Here is a 21,361-nt window from a genome sequence, read left to right on the forward strand (position 1 = left end):
GTCCTGTATTGCAAAATGTACAAAAGTATTGTTTCAAAATATAAAATAAGTAAGAACCATTATAGCCTATGCTCAGTTTTCTAAACTTTTTTCAAGTTTTCAACTATCAGTTTTACAAGCTGAGCTTGTAAATTGCTAATTTCTGAATAGGCAAAGCATAAAATAAGTCTTAATTGGTTAATGTATGTTTTGTAATAATCTACAAAGTAACTTGTAGCTAATGTTGTCAAATAATAGTAGTGGAGTAAAAAAAAACTATATTTGCCTCTGAGATGTAGTGGAATAGATGTATAAATTATAGAAAAAATGACATACTCAAGTAAAGCTAAAGTACCTCAAAGTTCAAACTACTTAGTTGCTTTCAAACACTGGGTGTAGTTCCACCTGAACTCGACATATTCCTGGCAGTGCAGCACTGATTACAGCCTGCTCACAGGGCAAGGCATGCCAGCTGGGATGACGGGCCATTCATTTTTGCTGACAAAGAGCAGTTCCTACTCAAAGCAGTATTTAACATCTTACATACTTCTAAATTGTACCTTTCTCTAACCATAAGATCTCAGGTTTTTATATTCATAAAGGGCTATTTAAAAAAACTAAAGCGCAAGTCTGAATATGTGCTCCGTCTACCCATTTTGGGCGGGAACCCCTTTGTGTTTTAAACATTGTTATAATTTAGCTATTGAAAAATAGCAGATCTACAAGCTCATAGCGCGCTACGAGCTTGTAGGTCTGCTATTTTTGAAAAATCGTGAAAATATGTATTTCAGAAAACTGGAGGATTTAGAAGATTCTTTTTTTACATTTTGAGGTCAGGCCTAAATGGGTTAAGAAAAGACGAGATTTGACTGGAGTCAAGTCCACCCAGTTGCACGTACGGAGATGTTGTGTAGCTCAAATAAAAGGCGCTTTTAAACACTTGATTTACATCTCTGATTATTCATCAGAAATGTCATTGTATAAATGTTGAGAAAGCACCAAAAGTCATCTCCAAAATAAATATCACAATATATCCACATAGTTCCACATATCGCCCAGTGTTGTTCAACACCTTCTAAGCTGGGAAGCCAGGCGACCACTCCTCAATTTGTACAGTAGTTCCTTCTGCAATTCTCCATATTCACACGGCGGCCATTATGCTATGAAGCTTTCAACTCGCAAACTTGGAGTGAGAGCAAAATGGCCGGTGTGTGTGAACATAGTCAATAGTTAGGGGCCTGAAATGGGGCCAAAAGTCTGTTTGGAACATTTTCCTCAACAACATCTTGCACAAATTCAAAATTCATCCACCTTCAACCCCATTTTGGTCATTGTCATATTCAAAATCATGTGTTTTTATAATATGTCAATGTATTTGAAAAGAAAAAAGCATATCTGTAAGCTCACAATGCGTCACACTCTTCATACGAGAACTACTGTACAGTGTGTGCGCGTGGGGCTCAGATTTAGTGTCAAACATAAAAGGGGGGGAAGGGGAGGGGGACCAGTGGGTCTCAAAGTGGAGTCCGGGGCCCCATTAGGGTCCTTGAGGTTCCAGGGGCCCCGAGCAAAATAGTGTACCATCAAAATCAGTTTAACCACTTGGCATCTAATCTAAACTCAGCAACAAAAGTTGGGAAACTTAACTTTGGTCCAATATTTTAAAATATCCACTTTTATAATACCAATTGGTATTGTATTTTATATCATTTTAATCGTTGATTAGTCACCTTTACAACGAGGTATAGATTCAGGCGTTCGTGGAATGAGCAACACAGCTTTTTGTCTCTTATTACTGTGGGAGAGTAAAATCATCCAATCCACTAAGCAACTCATAGCAAAGGGTTGAATACCAACCACTTGTCATTTTGGCAATTGTTTTGGAGGCGCTACCCACACATTTAGCTGTGTTGCTCATTCCACGAACGCCCGATCCTTACAATCTATACCTCGTTGTAAAGAAGACTAATCAACGATTAAAATGATATAAGACATAATACCAATTGGTATTATTAAAGTGGAGACATAAAGGACCAAAGTTAAGTTTCCAAACTTTTGTTGCCGAGTTATAAAATAGCCCATCTACTAGCTCACAACGTGCTGTGATGAGACTGCCATGTACATCCACTTTGAAAATAAAACTTTAACACCACAAATGTTATATGGGGTGCCGGGTACAAAATATGTTCGGATAGGGGGCCTATGGCATAATCATTTGGGGTTCCTTAAATTGAAAAAGGTTGGGAACCACTGAAATAGCCCTCATCACTGGCATCCCAGTTTTGGTCATGTCATTATAGGTGAAAATGCTACATTTTATTTGATCGCATTTATCTTTGAGTTTAATTTTTTTAGCAGTGGCGCAACATGGTTACGGCAGACTCAAGTGCACGCCGTTTTAGACTACCCTAGCTATTTGACATTTGAAACATCGTCATCAACTCTTCATAAAAAATACCAATTAGCACATCAAACACTTGATATTTTCTTAGTGTTAAATGGCTCTATATCCCCTTAGTAATCATTGCTATAGCATGTTAGTTCAGTAATATTGGTCTCCCAGTCTTTCCAGCTCTTTAGTAAACCGAAAGGGGTGCATGCGTTTGGTCCAACATACTAACAGACAATAGTCCGACACCCTACGGGTGAGTCTTAACCGGCCATGAATGTCATTGTCGGGAGACACACGGTTAAGTCTTAACCAGCCATGCATGTGTCGGACTGTTAGGACGCCGGACCAACGTATGCGCCTCCACAGATAGCAGACCTACATTTTCAGGTCAGGATAGTGAGGATACCACTTTTATACAATCAGGAGCAAGAAGTCATACAGGCTGGCATACCAGGCATACCGAACAAGTGAAACTGAAGTTAAGTGATGAAACAAAACCTTGAGCAGACAAAATTGGAACTGGAAGTCTGGGTTACACCGTTTCGCGATTACTGTTGGAATATAGAGCTGTTACACTATTTTTTATCCTTCCATTTTACTTATTCACTCACAATTGCATGACATAGTATAAATTTGGCTTTTGGGGCCCATTGAAGAAAATTTAATCACAGGAGAAATAATTCCATAGGTCAGGTTATATTCCCCACAGGAAAAATAAAAGCAATTCAAAGCAGACCATCGATATGTGATTATGAAATATACATATTCCTGTGATTGTAACAGTCAAGAGGATGAGGGGTGAAAGACTCGCACTTTGTAATCTGTGGTATTTGATGTTTTTTTGTTTTTATTGGTATTTCTTTTTTGGAGACCGTTTCAGAAGACCATAGATTTTACAACAGATTTAATAATAATAATGCAGAGCTCTAAAGAGAGGGAGAGAACCAGAGAAGTGTTTCTTTCTATCATAGACTGTTGCTGTCTGCTGTTAAAACATTTTTTAACCACAGCCGTTTCTATTCAACAGACACACTCCTAATCACCATAGGGAGGGGGAAAAAAAGGAATGAAGAAAAACGAGAAATAAAATTATAATCCAACACTTTTTGCCCTTTCTTTTAGTAAATAACACCCAGGATACCATCATTCATTCCTTCCTTTCAGAAACAACAAAAAAAAGACAGTTTTCTCAGTTAACATCTTTTCATTTTGCTTGGAGGGAAGAAAGGATTAAAATAATAAAAAAGGAGCGGGGAAGGATATTGACATGTTCTGTGTTCACTGGGGGTGAGGACAAGCCCCATTTATGCTTAGTTTCGCAACGGCGTCGCTCGTTAAAAAATAGCCGTTCTACAAGCTCACAAATCTCGGAGCTTGTAGAGCGGCTATTTTCGGCACGTTGACACCGGCGTGCAACCAAGTAAAAAAATAATTAAGCAACAGAGAAAACAAAAAAAAGTTAACAGGGTCAGCCGACCATTCATCTCAACGTTTCCAGAAAAAATAAAAACAAAAATTAACGTATAGAGAAGAGGGTAGAAGAGACGAGTGGAGGCGAGATTAGGGAAGGGAGGGGCTACGGCCTCCACATCCCCCCAAAAAAAAATCCTGCTTTTTTTCGTTCAGAGTGGAGAAGAGTTTTATTGTATATACATACCGATATATAGATATCGCTGCAGACGTTGGCATGTGTATCTATATATATATATATATCCATTACATAGATAGTTATCATGGAAGGAGAGAGACAGTTTGTTTGTTGTGGGAGGTTTGGAGGAAAGTAGAGAATGAGAGATTGAGAGAGAGAGAGAGAGAGTGGTGGTCCTGGTTGCCAATTGTTAGACTGCGATGGCGAGAGGGCCCACTCTTCTGATTCCCACCACGGACACATGACGCAGCGCTCAGAAACCTGCGGGCACACACAGAAGAGAGCACGTCGTTAACATAATGAGAAACGCTTTGGGCACGCTGGCCATACGACATTTCACTGAGCTATAATAGGCCTCCTCCTCCTCTGGACTCACTGTGGAGGTTAAAGCGTCAGATTAATGACAATATTTACAAAAATGTTACGTTTGAAAGAGCAGGAAATAAGTTCAAATGAAACGGATAAAAGTCGTGTATAGCCTCAAAAGTCGGGGTAGAAGACTAAAACAAAAATGTGAGATACGATAGGAATTAAATTAGGTTAGTCCAGCCCATTTTACGACCTGGAACACATTGTCACTTCAACGTTTAACCACATTAACCATTATTTTATACTTTAGCTGTTGAAAAATAGGATATATACAAGCTCAGAGCAGCACTCTGTGCCACTCTATAAGCTTGTAGATCTGCAAATTTAGAAAAATCTTGAAACGTGCGCAAATCTCTGAATGTAAATTCTTTCACAGCAAACGTTTTTAACGCGAAGATCGGCAGGAGACTCCCGTCGCTTGCCGTCCATATCGCCTTGCCGACGCGTCGGAACCTCAGTGGAGTGTTTACCTCTAGAGTCTAGTCTGCTCGTCTGACTCGTCATGTTTCAGTGCCGACTACTCGTGCAGTGTGAACTAGATACCATAATTAATATCAACTCTAAATTCATATACCAATTGATCAACTCCAAAGCAAAGCTAGCGGGGGAAAAGGGTTTTGTTTTGCTGTGGGTGCGGGATGCATTGCAGAGGCTCCAGTTTGGTAACAAGCTAGCTTGCCAGATTCTGTGAGTGAAACAAGCGACCAGGTCTATGAAAACAAGCCCAAAAGAAGCAACCAGTTTCACCACCTGAGAACTGTTACATCAGCTATTTTCAAAAAGCCACCTACAACACCTATGAAATCTCATTTCTAAATTCCAGCTAGAATCGTTCAGCACTAGTCTGTCCATTTTTGTTACTCTTCTGCTTTTGCTACAAGAGACTTTAAGAGCAGTTTAAGTCAAGCACTAAATACAATCAACATTTTCACGGAAATGAGAATCGTGTGAGAAACGTGATCTCAGTTCTTGTGGAGGAAAATAGAGATTCACATTTAAGCAACAATTGTGCAGAACTAGGATTTAGAAGACTTTTTTTTTTAAGAATCTGCCTCAGGTCTTATTGGGCAAATTGGCTAATCTCTTTTGGATTTCCTTTGGAAACGTCTGCAGTGAGCCACCAGGAACCAGAACTCATTTTGCTTGCTAGAAGGAGTCAGACAGGGTCTTATTTTCCCGGACGGGTCTGGGGAAATCTTAATTCAATTTAGGTTCTTGAACAGAGGGTGAGAACGGCCTAGAACCAACCTATCCACTGCTTTGAAACTCAACCGTTGATGTCGTCGCAACATGATTGACCTCGCTAAAGTCTGTGCATTCTCTGCAGTGTTATTTTTCCTTCATCTCTGTATAGTCACCAAACCGCTTTAGCCACTACGTTGAATTTAGACGTCAGTAGACGTTATAAGTTGGCAGAGATCTCACAAAGTCTGACTAAGTGGCTACACGGAACTACTGGAAGCTTATTTGAATGCTGTGGCAATGGCAATGGAAACAAGTGAATCACGGAGTAAAGCAAAATTAAATCTGAAGACTGAAAATGTAATGGTGATGTTTCAGGTCTAATCATTCTAAAATCTAAACCCATGCTTTACCACATAACAGCCAACCAGATGAGGAAATTAGATTTGAGGCATTAACCTTTGTTTTTATGTTTTTCTGAGACTATTCAGGTTTCCGGAAGATGCTTCTAAACTTGTATTGTAAAATGGTGCATTTATATAGTGCCTTTATCCAAGGCACTTTACATAGATTGTGCATGTGCATTTACATTCACACACCGATGGTGGTGGAAACCATGCAACCAGCACATGGGGAGCAATTAGAGGTTCAGTGTCTTGCTCAAGGACACTTTACTCTGGGGGAGCCCGGGTTTGAACTGGCAACCTTACGGACGGTTGCCATCCAGCCACTCTACCCCCGAGCCACTGGCACCACTATTCTGTTTGAGCACTTCAAATACTCTTTATTTTTTATGGAATCCAAATGTAATCAGTTGTGGCGACTGAGAACTTTAATCCATGGAATCAACTAGTATCAGTTTAACCAATTGACTAGAACGGTGGAAATAGAATAAATAAACTGGACTATTCCTCTCGTCTAACTTAACCCATTATTTTTGTAACCCTACCCTTCTGGACGGGAACCCTTTTGGGGTTCTGTACAGTATGTACAGTAAGCAGCTAGCTATTCAGCAAGGAGACTCATCCAGTCACATGTACACATCAGATATACTACAGGTCTGGTCTTCATGTACACATCATATACTACAGGTCTGGTCTTCATGTACACATCATATACTACAGGTATGGTGTTCATGTACACATCATATACTACAGGTCTGGTGTTCATGTACACATCATATACTACAGGCCTGTTCTTCATGTACACATCATATACTACAGGTCTGGTCTTCATGTACACATCATACACTACAGGTCTGGTCTTCATGTACACATCAGATATACTACAGGTCTGGTCTTCATGTACACATCATATACTACAGGTCTGGTCTTCATGTACACATCATATACTACAGGTCTGGTCTTCATGTACACATCATATACTACAGGTCTGGTGTTCATGTACACATCAGATATACTACAGGTCTGGTCTTCATGTACACATCAGATATACTACAGGTCTGGTGTTCATGTACACATCATATACTACAGGTCTGGTCTTCATGTACACGTCATATATACTACAGGTCTGGTCTTCATGTACACATCATATACTACAGGTCTGGTCTTCATGTACACATCAGATATACTACAGGTCTGGTCTTCATGTACACATCATATATACTACAGGTCTGGTCTTCATGTACACATCAGATATACTACAGGTCTGGTCTTCAATCGTGCTCATGTTTGTTGTCACGAATCCACTGTGACATCATAGAGATGACCTTCACTTTGGTTTCCACATAACTTAAACCCTATATACTTAGTTGGCCAGGGTGCCCCAGTGCACAGTATACTAAGTACAAAGTATTTCCCTCAACACTAAATCTCTTTGGCGAAAGAGTAGTAGAGTGTTGCAAAGTGCTGTGCTGTGAGCCTGTAGATTGATCACCTAAGGGCCGATTTCGGTGCTGTAGTGCCGAAATGATTTCGGCTCGTCAGAAATTTTCAGTAGCACCGAAGAGCCGACTTTAGGACGGTACCCGCACCCCCCCCCCCGAACCTCAAATGACGTCACATTGTAGGCTCTACAGAGCCGAAACGACTTTTATAAGGCTCTAAAATAGGAGTATGAATCGGCCCTAACTAGAGCTTCCGATTTTGTAGGATTCCTGATTTTGGAACATTAGCTAAGCCACATTCATATATTTGTGGAACAAAGGGGAAACGAAACAAAAGATATTTCTGTGCCTTGGTTCTGTGTTGGTGCACTGAGCACTAGCGCTTGAGGGCTCTGTCTGGTCCACGCTCCAGATTGTCCAAGAACCAACAGCAAAGCCACAGACAGTAGAAACTAAGTTCTCTCTCTATACTGGCAGACTTACAGACTGGGACAAGGCTAGAGAATGATTTGACAACGCCAGAAACGTCAATAATGCAGCCAATGTGTCCAGATCTCAATCTACCAGGCAAATTCCCTTAATAATTATAGTTAAAAAAATCAGCTCTTATCATCGTACATCATCATGACGTAAAATAGGACATAAGCTGGACATAGGAGGGGCTAGAGCCCCTCACAAATGTTTTCAAATCTTTCTAGAAATCTTTTCAAAACCGGACCCCGACATCTGTCACGTGTGTGGGCCCCAGAGAAGGCGGTGAGCGGAGACAAGCGTGTGACAGAGGAACAGTCCTCTCGTGACTCTGTGCTGCAGTGATGCTGCAGGACAACAGACCGGCCCTTCTCACTGAGGTACCGTTTGCACGGCCGCAGTGTGTCTATCTATGGAGAATAAAGAATGGGTTTCACAAACAAAAAAACATAAGAGGATTTGACCGCTTATTTTTTGGCAATTATCATACGGTAACGATGTACCGGTATATAGGGCATAACCAAACCTATTCCGGGCTTTTCTTAGTAGGCCAACATTTGGCAATAACAGCCCCATCTACAAGCTCACAACAAGATTGACTATTTGCCAAGAGATTTGGTGTAGATCAGTGGTTTTCAACCCTTTTCATATCAAGGCCCATTATTTATTCAGCATTTGTGCCACGGACCACCATTTGATGAGATTTGTACCATAAGAGATAACAGGGAAACGATCAAAATAAAATAAATCTTAGCTTGGACTCTCCATCGATGATGTCATTGCTAGGCAGCTTTCTGAACAGTCCATGGGCCACCAATGAGACGCAGCGTGAGTAGACGGAAATTATGGCATCTTAAGAGCATGAGTGAATATTAAATATAAGACCTGAGATCAGATTCTAAAAATGTCTTCTATATCCTGACAGTTTAACAAAAAAAAAAGCTATGTTTCTATGTCAGTCGTTCTTCGATTTTTCAAAAATAGCAGATCTACAAGCTATGAGCTTGTAGATCTGCTATTTTTCAATAGCTAAAGTATAACATAATGCTAACACCAAAAGGGGTTCCCGCCCCAAGACTACATTTGAGGCAAATGTTGTACTTTCTACTCCACTACATGTATTCACCCAATCCACTAATGGTTGCTTTGAAAGGTCACCCAGTGTTTAGTTAAGACTAAATTAGTATTTGACGCTTTCATTGCACATTAATCCCTCCGTCAGAAAACGAGCCACCACCACACAGACCGACTGCTCCCTCTACAGCCTAGACTGGACCTCTGTGTAGCTGAGTCATTCAGCCTGCCTGTTGGGCTTTGGGCCAAACTTCAGAAAGAGCCTTAGTCTAGAGCTTCCATTTTCGCTGTTCTTGAATGTTATTTTGTGAGCTTATGGATGTGCCATTGAAAGAAATAATCCCATACAAGACAAATCTTGTATGGGGATATCTGGCACAAAATATTTGCATATGGGTGTAGGCACTAGGCAGCCAGATACATATTAATGTATAAGATTGAGAAGCAAAGTTCCAGATCACTGGTTTCGTCAGGAGGCCGTCTAAATACCAGTAGTGGGGAAAGTACTCACATTTTTCACTTAAGTAAAAAGTATCAATACTGCAATGTAGAAATACTGTTGCAAGTAAAAGTCCGGAATTCAAAATATACTTGAGTAAAAGTACTGGTATCAAAATGTCGCATTATGAGGTTGTCGATCAATTTCAAATGGAGGAAATGTATATAGGGCTGAAGTGTCTGTTTTGTAACCAATGTTGTCAAATAATAGGAGTAAAAGTACAATATTTGGAATAGTAATAATAATAAGTATTTGGAAATTTGAGCACAAATATCTCCAAATTGTATTTAAATAAATGTACTTAGTTTCTTTACACTTTAGTGCGACCTGACACCTAATCACTTCACTGTACAGTACAGTATTCTCAAGCGGTTTGTAGTGGCTAATACTGCACTGCCCACACTTTGAGTTGTAAAGACCCAACTGTCACTCAGGGTCAAAGATCAACAAATGAACCCTCCAGCTGAGAGTTAAGCATAGAAAGTATCTCACACGCACACACACACGCACACGCACACACACACACACACACACACACACGCACACGCACACGCACACGCACACGCACACGCCCACGCCGTGTGTGTGTAAATGTCACCGCCTGGTTGTAAAAAGATTCCAGTCTAGTTAATGCAGGGACCGAGAGCTATTTCTGTGTGAGGTGCACTGGCTATTTGAGTAGGCGTGCAACAGTTAATCTAATTAATACATTATTCAAAATATAAAGTAAATTCAATTATACAAAATAATCTATAATTTACAAAAAAAATAGATTAATAGATGCATTTTGGGAAAGTCATAGATTATTATTATTTTGTTTTAATAGTGAAAATATCCGATGGCGTTCACTATTTTTGCACAAAATTGTGGGACTAATAGATTAAGCGGTTAATTGAGCCATTGATACATTAAATAAATAAATAAATCTTTAAATAAAGCCATTGACAGACAAATCTCTAAGAAAATAATTGATAGTTGCAGCCCGACATTTGTGTAGCTTATCAATGCTACATAAATATCTGCAAGTACGAATGCATCCAACAAACACATTCAACAGCAATTGGATCTGTACTCATTTCTGTATCCACTCGCTTGCTTTTGAAATGTTTGTCGAAATATTTATAAAAGTAGAAACAGTTATTGTAAATGTATTTTTTTAAAGTGGTACAGAAATGGTAATTAGTGAAATATGGTAATTGGCCAAATGTGAAGATTCCAAATAATTAGGCTGGGTTGATGCGGTTGGAGCGTTTAGTCACTGAGGAGTGAACTTTGATCCAAGTGTACTTGTGTCCTGATGGCAGGAAGTGAAAGTAATCACTCAGTTTAGATTAATTGGGAATTACTTCACTTTCTTAGTTGGCTCAATTCAAACCATGCCATCAAAAGGGCTACATTTAATTACAAGAGCAATGACAAAAGACTGAATATTATTGGCGCGCGCACACACACACACACACACACACACACACACACACACACGTGTTCCATTTTTGGCTTCTATGTCTCCGCCTACTTAGCCTACATTTGTGCTGGTTGAGTCACATGTGTGCTGGTTGAGTCACAGCTATCAAAGGAGAGGGTTAGCAAGCACGCAGCTAGCTGACTAAGTGCCTCTAGGCTGGTGGAGGAACAACCATCAATGGAGAGGGTTATCAAGCACGCAGCTAGCTAACAGGCTGAAAGTGCCTCTAGGCTGGTGGAGGAACAACTATGAATGGAGGGAGTTACTTAGCAAGCATGCTAGCCAATGGGCTGACAGTGACTCCAAGCTGTGCTGAGGAAGAGCTACGAATGGAGGTTAGCAAGCATGCTAGCTCACGGGCTGAAAGCGACGTGACCGTGTTGTACACAAAGGATTAGAGCTGCAGTGAAACCAGCGTCATCAACGTCCTATTTATAACCTACTGCACTGCTCTGCTCTCACACCTACTGCTAGTAACACTGGACAATGAATTAGTATCCATCTAACCCTTCACAGACCTTCTTTTATACACTTTGAGTTTGCTGTTGAAGTACCTATGACAATGCTTTTAAAGGCTTAGCATTGTTTGTTTGGCCAAGATAAAGGGTGAGGAAGAAGGGGGAGGGGGGGGGAGCAGGAGTGAACAACAAGGTGTGTGTGGGGGAAGGGTTGCAGTAGTTCAATGACTCGACTACAATTAACTTCATTTATAGCCCAAAACAGCAGATCTCCACGCTCACAAGGTGTTGTGCTGTGGCGTCGTGTAAATCTTACAGATCATGGCATTTTGGAGAAAGAATATAGTTAACGTAGGATCTCAGACCCAATCACAAAATGGGGTTAGGTGGTCCAACAATGGATATCAATATATCGGGGGTCTTGGACAATAAAATAAATAAAGACACTTTTATAAAATTCCGATAGATATATTGATACTACTGATGTAGCCACAACACGATGCCTGGCCAACACGAGGCCTGCGACACAGAGATATTGTACTACGATAAGTCGCCAGAACAGAGTACAGAATTACATTGAGGCAATGAGGTCAGCTCTTTATTAAATTTAGTTCTTAGAAAAAAAAAAAAAAAAACTGCTTCACTCCAAATGATTAAATTAGTCTCGTCTCTGCTTACAGAGAATGCGACATTATGCTGTGATGCAGATCAGAATACAAAACACTGCTGTGATCATACAGCTCAGGATATTACAATGTCTAAATTATTTTATGTATTACTCAAGACTGGCAGAACTGGGTTGTGATCAAAAGGCTGTGTCAAAAGAAAACCTTTGTGCTGTGTGCTAAGTGGCATTTTGTTTGATGTAGGGCTCAACTTACTGCTGCATGCCATCCATGTATCTCGTTTTAAAAGGATGACATGAGTAAAACAGCTTTCAGGTACAACATTGAGAAATAACTACATCTAATGAGAGCTTAACCCATTTAGGCCCTAAAGTCGATTTAGAAAGTCTTCTAAATCCTGACAGTTTTATAAAAAATTCATGTTTCTATGTCAGTCGTTCGCAAACATATTCATGTCAAGGAACCCCAAATATGTATGACATTGGCCGCCGACCCCCATCTGAAAATATGTTGTTCCAGGTTAAAAACATTCAGGCACATTTTCACGAGTTTTCAAAAATAGCAGACCTACAAGCGCGTAGCACACCACTCAGCGGTGCGCTATGAGCTTGTAGATCTGCTATTTTTCAATATCTAAATTATAATATGTTGAAAACACCAAAAGGGGTTCCTGCCCAGAATGGGTTAACTCATTTGCATACAAATAGCCAAAATAAAATAAATGTCTGCATTGGTGACTTTGACGGTTCCTTGTCTTCTATCATGAGTTTTATGCCTGACCACTTAACCAATTGAAAACTTATATTGGTTATCAAATGTTGCACCCATAGTTATCATAGCTCTTTACAGGAGTGGTTCCCAAAGTGGAGTCCAGGGACCCCCAGGGTTCCTTGAGGGAGTTCCAGGGGGTCCCCAACTAAATTATAGTTTGGAACCAAATGGACCTTTATATAAGGTCCATTATAACTATATAACTCTTGAGTGTACACTCTGAGTTGAATTAACATTGATTTTACAATATAAATTGGGGTAACTAATATGCAGGTCAAACTGGGGGTCCTTGAAATTAATTAGTGTCAATTTGGGGGGGTCCTTGACATGAGAAGGTTTTCTGGAACCACTGCCATACAGAGTTGGGTCAGTGCTCCAGCTCTCTAGGTGCAGGTGGGTAAATGAGACTTGCCCCGGGGGCGGGGCGGGGCGGGCGGGGGCAGGCCACTGCTGTTCTGTTCAGCTAGCTCCAACTGGCCCCGCTGCGGCTCCGGCTGCTCCTGCTGCTGAAGGGAAGGAAGCCACAACCCCTATGACAACAACACATCAGGCATCGCACATACAATCAATCATGACAAGCAGAGAGGAGAAGACAGCAGACACATTTAGAATTGTATCTTCGTCTACTACGACCAGACCTTTTGATACATTGTGGAACCAAAAAAAAACGATAAAAGAACTGGCTGATCTACAAGCTCACAATGTGTACTGTGAGTGTGTAGATCTGTCGTTTTTTTTCCCCCTCCCAAGTAGTGGTTAAAAACAGCACTTGTAGCCAAGAGTTCATTGGATATTAAAGTAAAAGTTGTTACTACTCCCAAAAATGATGATTTTTCAATCAATTACTCACTGTGTTGCCTGGAATACTGAAAAGCGTTTTTAAGTCCTTCATGGCGACTGATCAATAAAGTGCACCTAGTGTAGACGCCTTTTAACCCATTATATACTTTCGATCATTTCTTTTGAAGTGTTTGCTTGTTGGAAAAGAATCTTAGATCAACTTCATTGTCTCGGAAATGCACTTTTCATCTAGTCGTCCAGGCTAAACAGAGTGAGTACTTGATACAAGAAAACATTGTTAGAGAGGTTGGTGTGGACAGGTGGATTTCATTTTTGGGTATAGTATGCCTTTAAATATATACCGTGTATATAATAGTCTGTGGAAGAAAGACACTGAGCCACAGAGCATACAAGTAGTGAGAACTGAAAATAGAATGCCATTCTGTCACCCGACAGAATTATAGATGATGCAACTTCTTTACAAATGAAAAAAAAAGTACTACAATGATTCCCAACGCATACATGTATGTATAAAAACCCTTGAATTTAGATGTCAACAATGCATCCTGGTGTATGTCCCCCTGTGAGCGACGGTGCGCGAATCGCTCACACAACTCAGCTACAAGGTAAGATAGGTGTTAGGTCCAAGAATGAAAAAAAGAAATGATAGTCAGGGCTGAATCACCGTTTTTAAAATCACAGAAAACCACCATCATCCCATTTGAATAATATGGAAGGTTAATAATGAGATTATTGTAGTAGAAATCAGAATAGATGTATGATCAAGAGGTCGGTTGTCAAAAGAACAGAAATAAATAAATTAAATAAAACAGCAGTAAAGTGTAAAGAGCTGCCTGTTTGTCCGTCCCAAAGAGCAGGACAGATTATCAGGTCAGCAAAGTTAGTAGTCAAATTCCCCAAGGACGTCTTTGCTTCTGCAAGACAGACCAATTGTATCAATTTGTATGGTTCTTAAGTATTTGTGGGGCTAAGACAGTACTGTTTGAGAACGATACAGATATACGTTATCGTTCTATAAGACATATTTTCTTTTTCTTTGTCTTTTGTTTGTTTTTTTGATGGAAGTGAATTATTCCCCAAATCTTTTTATTATTGTATTTTAACCATTCTGAAGGGGTGTGGTGGGTTGGGTGTTTTTTGTTGTTGTTGATAAGAGCAATAATGATATTTATACTAAAATAAGGAAATAATAAATATATACTGTACTGTAATCTAAATATGATGATATCACAATTGGTGTCTCTGTAAAAAACGTCGCTTGGCTGTTGGCTACTAACCTTTCATGTTAGGCTTGGTTTTGTCAGTTTGCTTGCCTGTGGGGGTTTGGGCCTGTTGGCTCTGGCCCCCGGAGGAGGCGGCCTGCTGAGCGGCTTTCTGTTTCAGCATGGTCCAGTCGAACGTGTAGTCGTACTGGTGGTTCAGAGTCCTGCACCGGGAGAACAGCATCGCATTAATACCCCATTCTGACCTGAGATCAGATTCTAACGCACAGAAGAATGGTGGTTCTTTAATGCATTTTGACCTGAGATCAGATTGTAAAATAAAAATGTCTAAATCCTGACAGTTAAAAAAAAAAAGCAGACCTACAAGCTCGTAGCGCACCACTCGGTGGCGCGCTACGAGCTTGTAGATCTGCTATTTTTCAATAGCTAAAGCATAACATGATGCTAACACAAAAATGGGTCCCCGCCCAAAATGGGTTAACTAGGGCCGGAAGTTACCCGACAATTCCATTTCGATTCCGAGGGCTACGATTCGATTATGAATCGACTACCGGTGCATCTCGATTCCAAGTCCTTTTTAGTAACATAAACTGAAAAAACATAAAGGCTTCTCAATACTTCTGGCTGATGCTCTGTGCAATATGCTAAAAACTACAAATAGGCCCAGGCCGTAGCGTAACGGTCTGGGCACCGGACTGGTGATCCAGTCGCGGTGTGCCGCGGGTTCGACTCCCGGACCCGACACGGCCTTTACCGCATGTCATCCCCCCATCTCTCTCCCGTTTCCTGTCAGCCTACTTTCTATCCCTTAAAAAAGCAATAAAGGCGTAAGCCGCAAAAAAATATCTTAAAAAAAAAAAAAAAAAACTACAAATAAAGAAAAACATTAAGCAGCTTCCTTTAAAAATTATGAATTCTGTACCAACATACAAATATACATTTAAAAAAATATATATGACATTTGTGAACATTTGTAGTCCATGTCCGCATGGCGATTAATTGAACGATTTTATTTTCCTCTTAACTTTTCAATTTCAACGATCCCCAGTTTTAGAATGCATTTGGACACATTTGGTTCCATACCTCCTGAGAGTACAAATGTAGGTAAAATGTCAGAGGATTTTACACCGAGTACATTCGGGTCCCAGAGATGAAATGGGGGTGGAGTGGCCTAATCTAAATCCATATAAAATTGTCGGTCGTTGAAATAAAATGAAAAAAAAAAAAAAAAAAAAGGGTGAGAATCCCTGTGCTATGAGACACAGAAAAAGAGATCTGTGCCATGGAGGGGGGGGGGGGGGGGGGGGGGGCGTCCATACTCTGTACCCATATATTCACCCAGCCTTGACACAATTCACAAGCCTGTCTGGGCGATGGGACCGCGACTACAGATGCCATAGCCTGCGGCGACCGTGACTACAGGTCCCACAGCCTATGGTGAAAATGCTAATAATAAATATAAAACATTTTGGGAAAGTGGTGAATCGACCATCACTCCTTGCATTATGCTAATGACCATGTGCAATTTCAGAGAGATCGGTAACCCCCCACTGATGATAAAAAATAAATGGACGAGGACTGCTAACATTAGCATTTTTTCATGTTGATTGTTTTGTAGGTTCTTTACATTTTCTATGTTGTTAATATGTAATAAGGAGAGGCAATAATAAGCCATTCGCTTCTGGGGTCGAAACGCAGTGGATGCATGTATACCTGAACAGGATGCGGAAAAGTTGGCGCAGGTACATGTAGTCGGGGGCCTCTTCGAAGCGCAGGCCGCGGCAGTAGTTCAGATACATGGCGAACTCTGCAGGGAAACCCTGGATACACACACAGTCAACAGTTAGTGATTTAACTCTGCAGGGAAACCCTGGATACACACACAGTCAACCGTTAGTGATTAAACTCTGCAGGGAAACCCTGGATACACACAGTCAACCGTTAGTGATTTGTCTCCATCAGGTTTTTACTTGACGATTGTCATACAAATATCAATTACATTTTGTTTTTGCCATTGAACATTGGGAACATCTGAACATCTTGGTCAGGCTGAACTGTAAGCCCAATTTATTTATACTTTGCCCACTGGTGAAAAATAGCAGATTTAAAAGACCACAGTGAGCTTGTAGATCTGCTATTTTCGACAAAGGACCCGTCACCCGACGTATAAACCAGGCCGTATTCGTCTGTGGCTACGCCACGCGTCATCGTCTCGTCTTACCTTACAGAGGACCTCGACGGGGGTGGACATCTTCTTCTCTGAGATTTTCTCGTACTTCTGCTTCTTGGTGGCAGCCTGAGGAACAGCAGGGCCACAACGTCAACACATCGGTTCATCACGGATCGAACAATGAAGAGCTATAGTCTCGGAAATTCAGCCTACAACATATATACTATACTACTTGCACTGCCTGAAAGAAATGACCTGCTATGATTGCAGATGATGATTTTGCACACCACAACTTAGCCCATTATAAAAACTCTACTGGACCTTTGTGTGTCCATTTTTGATTAATCGACATGAGCTAAATTAAGTCGATGCATTTTCCTGGAATTGCCCAGCCCCAAAAATACACTCACTGTCAGTCTACGCATTTACAATACACACCTTTCTCAACTGTACTGTATGTAGCTTTGTGTGTTCATGAACGCGTCCCTCCCAAATAAACAAACACATTAAGTAAACACAGACTCTCTCACTCAGGGCGATATATATATAAATGTAGTACCTTTAAGCCCTGCCAGGGCAGACTGGTTCTGTTGAAGTACATCAAGACGTAACCTAGCGACTCCATGTCGTCGCGGCGACTGCAAGAGGCGAGGAGGAAAAAGGCGTGATTAGTGGAGGAAGATAAATGACATAATAAAGGTGCATGGCCTGGTGTACTTTAACCCATTTAGGCCCGACGTCGAAATTAAAAAAAACATTCGCTCTGAAAGAATATATATTCAAAGATTTGTGCCGCAATTTTTACGATTTTTCAAAAATAGCAGACCTACAAGCTCGTAGCGCGCTACTCGGTGGCGCGCTATGAGCTTGTAGATCTGCTATTTTTCAATAGCTAAAGTATAACAATGCTTAGTTAAAACACCAAAAGGGGTTCCCTCCCAGAATGGGTTACCCCTACGTGAAATGGGAAATGCTGCGCCCGGCAATCAATGTGCCTCATATGCAGCTTGTATTACACAATTGTATACATACTGTACATTTAACTTCAAAATGAATCCACCCCCAAAAAATGATTAATAGTGTCAGTGATTTTCTTTGGGCATTTGTGATTTCTTAAGTTAATCGTCATATCTGCCCTGTGCAATTTGTGATTACGAAGCCTAAAAGGCAAACAGAAATACAAATCGTAACATTCCAATGTTCAATGCAAAAAAAAAGAAACACAATTAAATGGTTAATCGCAATTATTTGTGATAAAACAGACACCCGTGACCCTACCCCAAACTCTAACCGCAACCATGATGCAACGTGTGTCAGACCAACGCGTGATTTTCGCGAATGTCAGACTTTTGGTGTGTCGGATAAGCGGGCGCAACCCACGCCTCCCACCAGAAAGCTAAAACGGCCCTGAATTCCATTTCCTAGGGACTCTAATATTACGCTTAGTGCTTCATCAGGCTCCCGAGGAGATTGATGAAGCACTAATGAATCACATTGCCCATGTCATCTAAAAATAAACAATCCTCGTTTTCACTAAATCATTTGGATGAGGTACCATTAGAAAAATACGTGGCTCCATTTATATTCTACCACCTCTTGTCCCTCAGTATATACTGAGCTATGACTAAGCTTCTCCTTCTAATTGTTATAATGGAAATGTTTAGTTATTATAAATACAAAGAAAACGGAAGCTAGTTTAGGCACAAACTAAACATCCTGGATTTCGGTGGCTCAGTCAGAGTCATTCTCTACCATCTTTACTTTTGAAGTTAGAAGTTACAGCCAGACAAAACCCTTTGTTGATGTGCTGGCTTTTCCAATGGTACAGCAATAGACTTAACAGAGAAGGACTTCCAACTAATGGCTGGTTTCCTGCCAAAGTGACTTGATTAGAAGATGTCTAAATTCAAGCTGATTGCCAAAGTGCAGCTACACTAGAATCTAGAAAGTTGTTGCTTGTCCAATACAGTTCATTGTCGAAAACACTTCGATGGTTAGTTATAAATGTATATTCAGAGCCTTTCTCAAGCTACAATCACAATGCTGGACCATAAAACTGTAATCTGGAAGTCCAACAATATTCCAACAAATCTTTATGGTAGAGCATGTAAATAAAACACAATTAGTCGATCTGCTGTCGTTGGAGGTGGTCTCAATACTGTTATTGAGACATTTAGACTCTGGTATGAGGTAGGACTCAAAAGCACAATTCCACTCTTGGTCAAGAAGGGATTACTTACCGAGCAATGGAAGTAGTAAGGATTACTTAATGAGTGATAGAAATATGGTCTCAAAATGCAGGAGACCTGGGTTTAACCCATTTTGGGCGGGAACCCCTTTTGGTGTTAGCATTATGTTATGCTTTAGCTATTGAAAAATAGCAGATGTACAAGCTCATAGCGCACCACCGAGTGGCGCGCTACGAGCTTGTAGGTCTGCTATTTTTGAAAAATCGAAGAACGACTGACATAGAAACATAGCTTTGTCAGAAAACTGTCAGGATGTAGTACGTACCTCTGTTCAATGCCCAGGTGTGCGTTGATGGAGGCGTATCGTGCTGTGCCTGTTAAGTTCTTGTCTTCTCTGTAGGGGATGTGCTGCCGCGTTCGGTTGTCTCTGTACTTCTTGGCCAAGCCAAAGTCAATGAGGAACAACTGAAGGAAAGGGAAAGACAATCAAGTGATATTTAATGTTAAGAAATTCAAAATACATAAATAATGCTTCCATTATTTATGGGAAAAAGGCATTTAAATGCCCTGTGCTGTCAAAGTTATATTTGTAGGTCAGATGAACATCTTTGGTTTCAGAATCAGCATAGTCTGGATTTCCGGTGGTGAGGTGACCACCGAACTACAACATGACGTCACGAGCCGCGGTGAAAAGCAAACCACCACCACCGCCCCAGCCCTTCTCTCCGTTTTTACTCACCACCGCTCAACGTTATTTCAGCTCCGGTGGTCAGCTCACCACCGGAAATCCAGACTATGAATAGGCCTTTACTATGACCGTGGAGGACTTAATGAGCATAAAGCTTAAAATACTTAATATTTGTCGATACTACTGATAGCACTAAATGTAAAATAGGCTAAGATGTCTAATTGGATGCTCTGGTCTAGAAACAAAACTGTAGAAGACTTACGGCGGGGCATCACCGGGCGCGTTGCGTCTCCGTCGCGTGTGTCAAAAAACGAACCGGGGGAATTTTAATGGTCACGCAACGCAACGCGGGTAGTGGAACCACCCTTCATTGATTAAAAAGGGAACATTCCCTCACGGTGACGCGCCCGGTGGAGCCCCGGTGTAAATCTTCAATCCTTTACTACTACTAACCCTATGGTCACAATTCTGTGCAGGTCATATAACAGGCAAGCATTAGGCAGAAATCGGTAAACATTCACACACAAAAAAAGCTATTTTTGTCTTAGAGATTTGGTGTAGAGGGGGGGGCGCTCAGTACAGTCCACCCTGGGCAACAAAGGGGTCGATGGTTTAGGGAGAATATCAAAATATATTCTATTCTTTCTTCCTCTCTGGTCTTTTTACCACTAGCCATAAACAAACCCGGCATTAATCTGTACAACCAAAGTGTATGCCAAAGTCAACTGTTCCTCCAACGTGTTTATTACAAGCATTCATAATTGAATACGCTTTATTGTTATGAATGTTACTCAAACGGTAAAATGCATAAAATAAAACATCTCCATCTCCTGGACAATACAAGGACACTCCCTAAAACGGTGAGAGAGAGCACACCATAGACAAAGACAGACGCCTCCTTCAGGTCTGGGGCATTTGCTCTCAAATGAGGGCACGCTTCCGGTGTTGGTGCCAAGGAAAAGTAATGAAAAGAAGGGACGCGAGGACTCCCGGGATGCACCATAGAACAGCGCACGTCCGCCCCCAGTGTGATACATGTCGCTCCAATGAATTGCAGCGGCAAGGCTACCTTTCTATGTCTATGGAGCACACGACTCCCATATGGCTGCTACTGTCTCTCCATCAGAGACCACATTTCCATAGGTCAGCTGTCATCATGGTTATAGATCCCCATTAGAGCCATCATGGCCGCCAGTTGCCTAACAACCAGTGAAGGTATCTCTAGGCCAGCTGTCATTGTAGTAGCCTACACCATGTTCACTGAAACACAGCGAGCGGCTATGCTGATCTTGCAGGGCTGTGTGGGCATTTACTTCAGATTCAAATGTCCAATTTTCTATAATTAGACACGTGGGAGATAATTTGCATACAAGGTTATTCAATGGGTGAGAAAAGTGGAACATGCAGCGGGTCAATGTACCACCTGGCTCAGTCGGAATTAAGGCCACATATCAGCCAGATTAGTTTGTTTTCACATAATCAGAACTGGATTCGTCCCCCTTTTGGGCTA

The 21,361-nt window shown here is 41.0% G+C and overlaps 1 protein-coding gene across 7 annotated transcripts in view; it reads right to left on the reverse strand.

Moving 5' to 3' along the window:
• Window positions 1-3,198: 3,198 nt before the first annotated feature.
• Window positions 3,199-21,361, reverse strand: part of csnk1a1 (casein kinase 1, alpha 1) — a gene marked incomplete at its 3' end in the record, with an annotated part of 38,549 nt that continues 20,386 nt past the window's right edge. Inside the window, exons 5-11 of one of the 7 annotated variants that reach the window (XM_083785265.1) lie at window positions 19,489-19,628; window positions 17,534-17,612; window positions 17,026-17,100; window positions 16,518-16,624; window positions 14,859-15,007; window positions 13,193-13,310; window positions 3,199-4,280 (exon numbers count right to left, since the gene is read on the reverse strand). In XM_083785265.1, the coding sequence (XP_083641391.1) occupies window positions 13,240-13,310; window positions 14,859-15,007; window positions 16,518-16,624; window positions 17,026-17,100; window positions 17,534-17,612; window positions 19,489-19,628 (621 nt within the window). Of the gene's footprint in view, window positions 4,281-13,192; window positions 13,311-14,853; window positions 15,008-16,517; window positions 16,625-17,025; window positions 17,101-17,533; window positions 17,613-19,488; window positions 19,629-21,361 lie in introns of those variants that run through there. The other 6 variants (XM_083785268.1, XM_083785267.1, XM_083785266.1 and 3 more) reach the window with 6 other exon arrangements.

This window comes from Protomyctophum parallelum, assembly GCF_964188405.1.
Source record: "Protomyctophum parallelum genome assembly, chromosome: 16".
NCBI classification, from domain to species: Eukaryota; Metazoa; Chordata; class Actinopteri; order Myctophiformes; family Myctophidae; genus Protomyctophum; species Protomyctophum parallelum.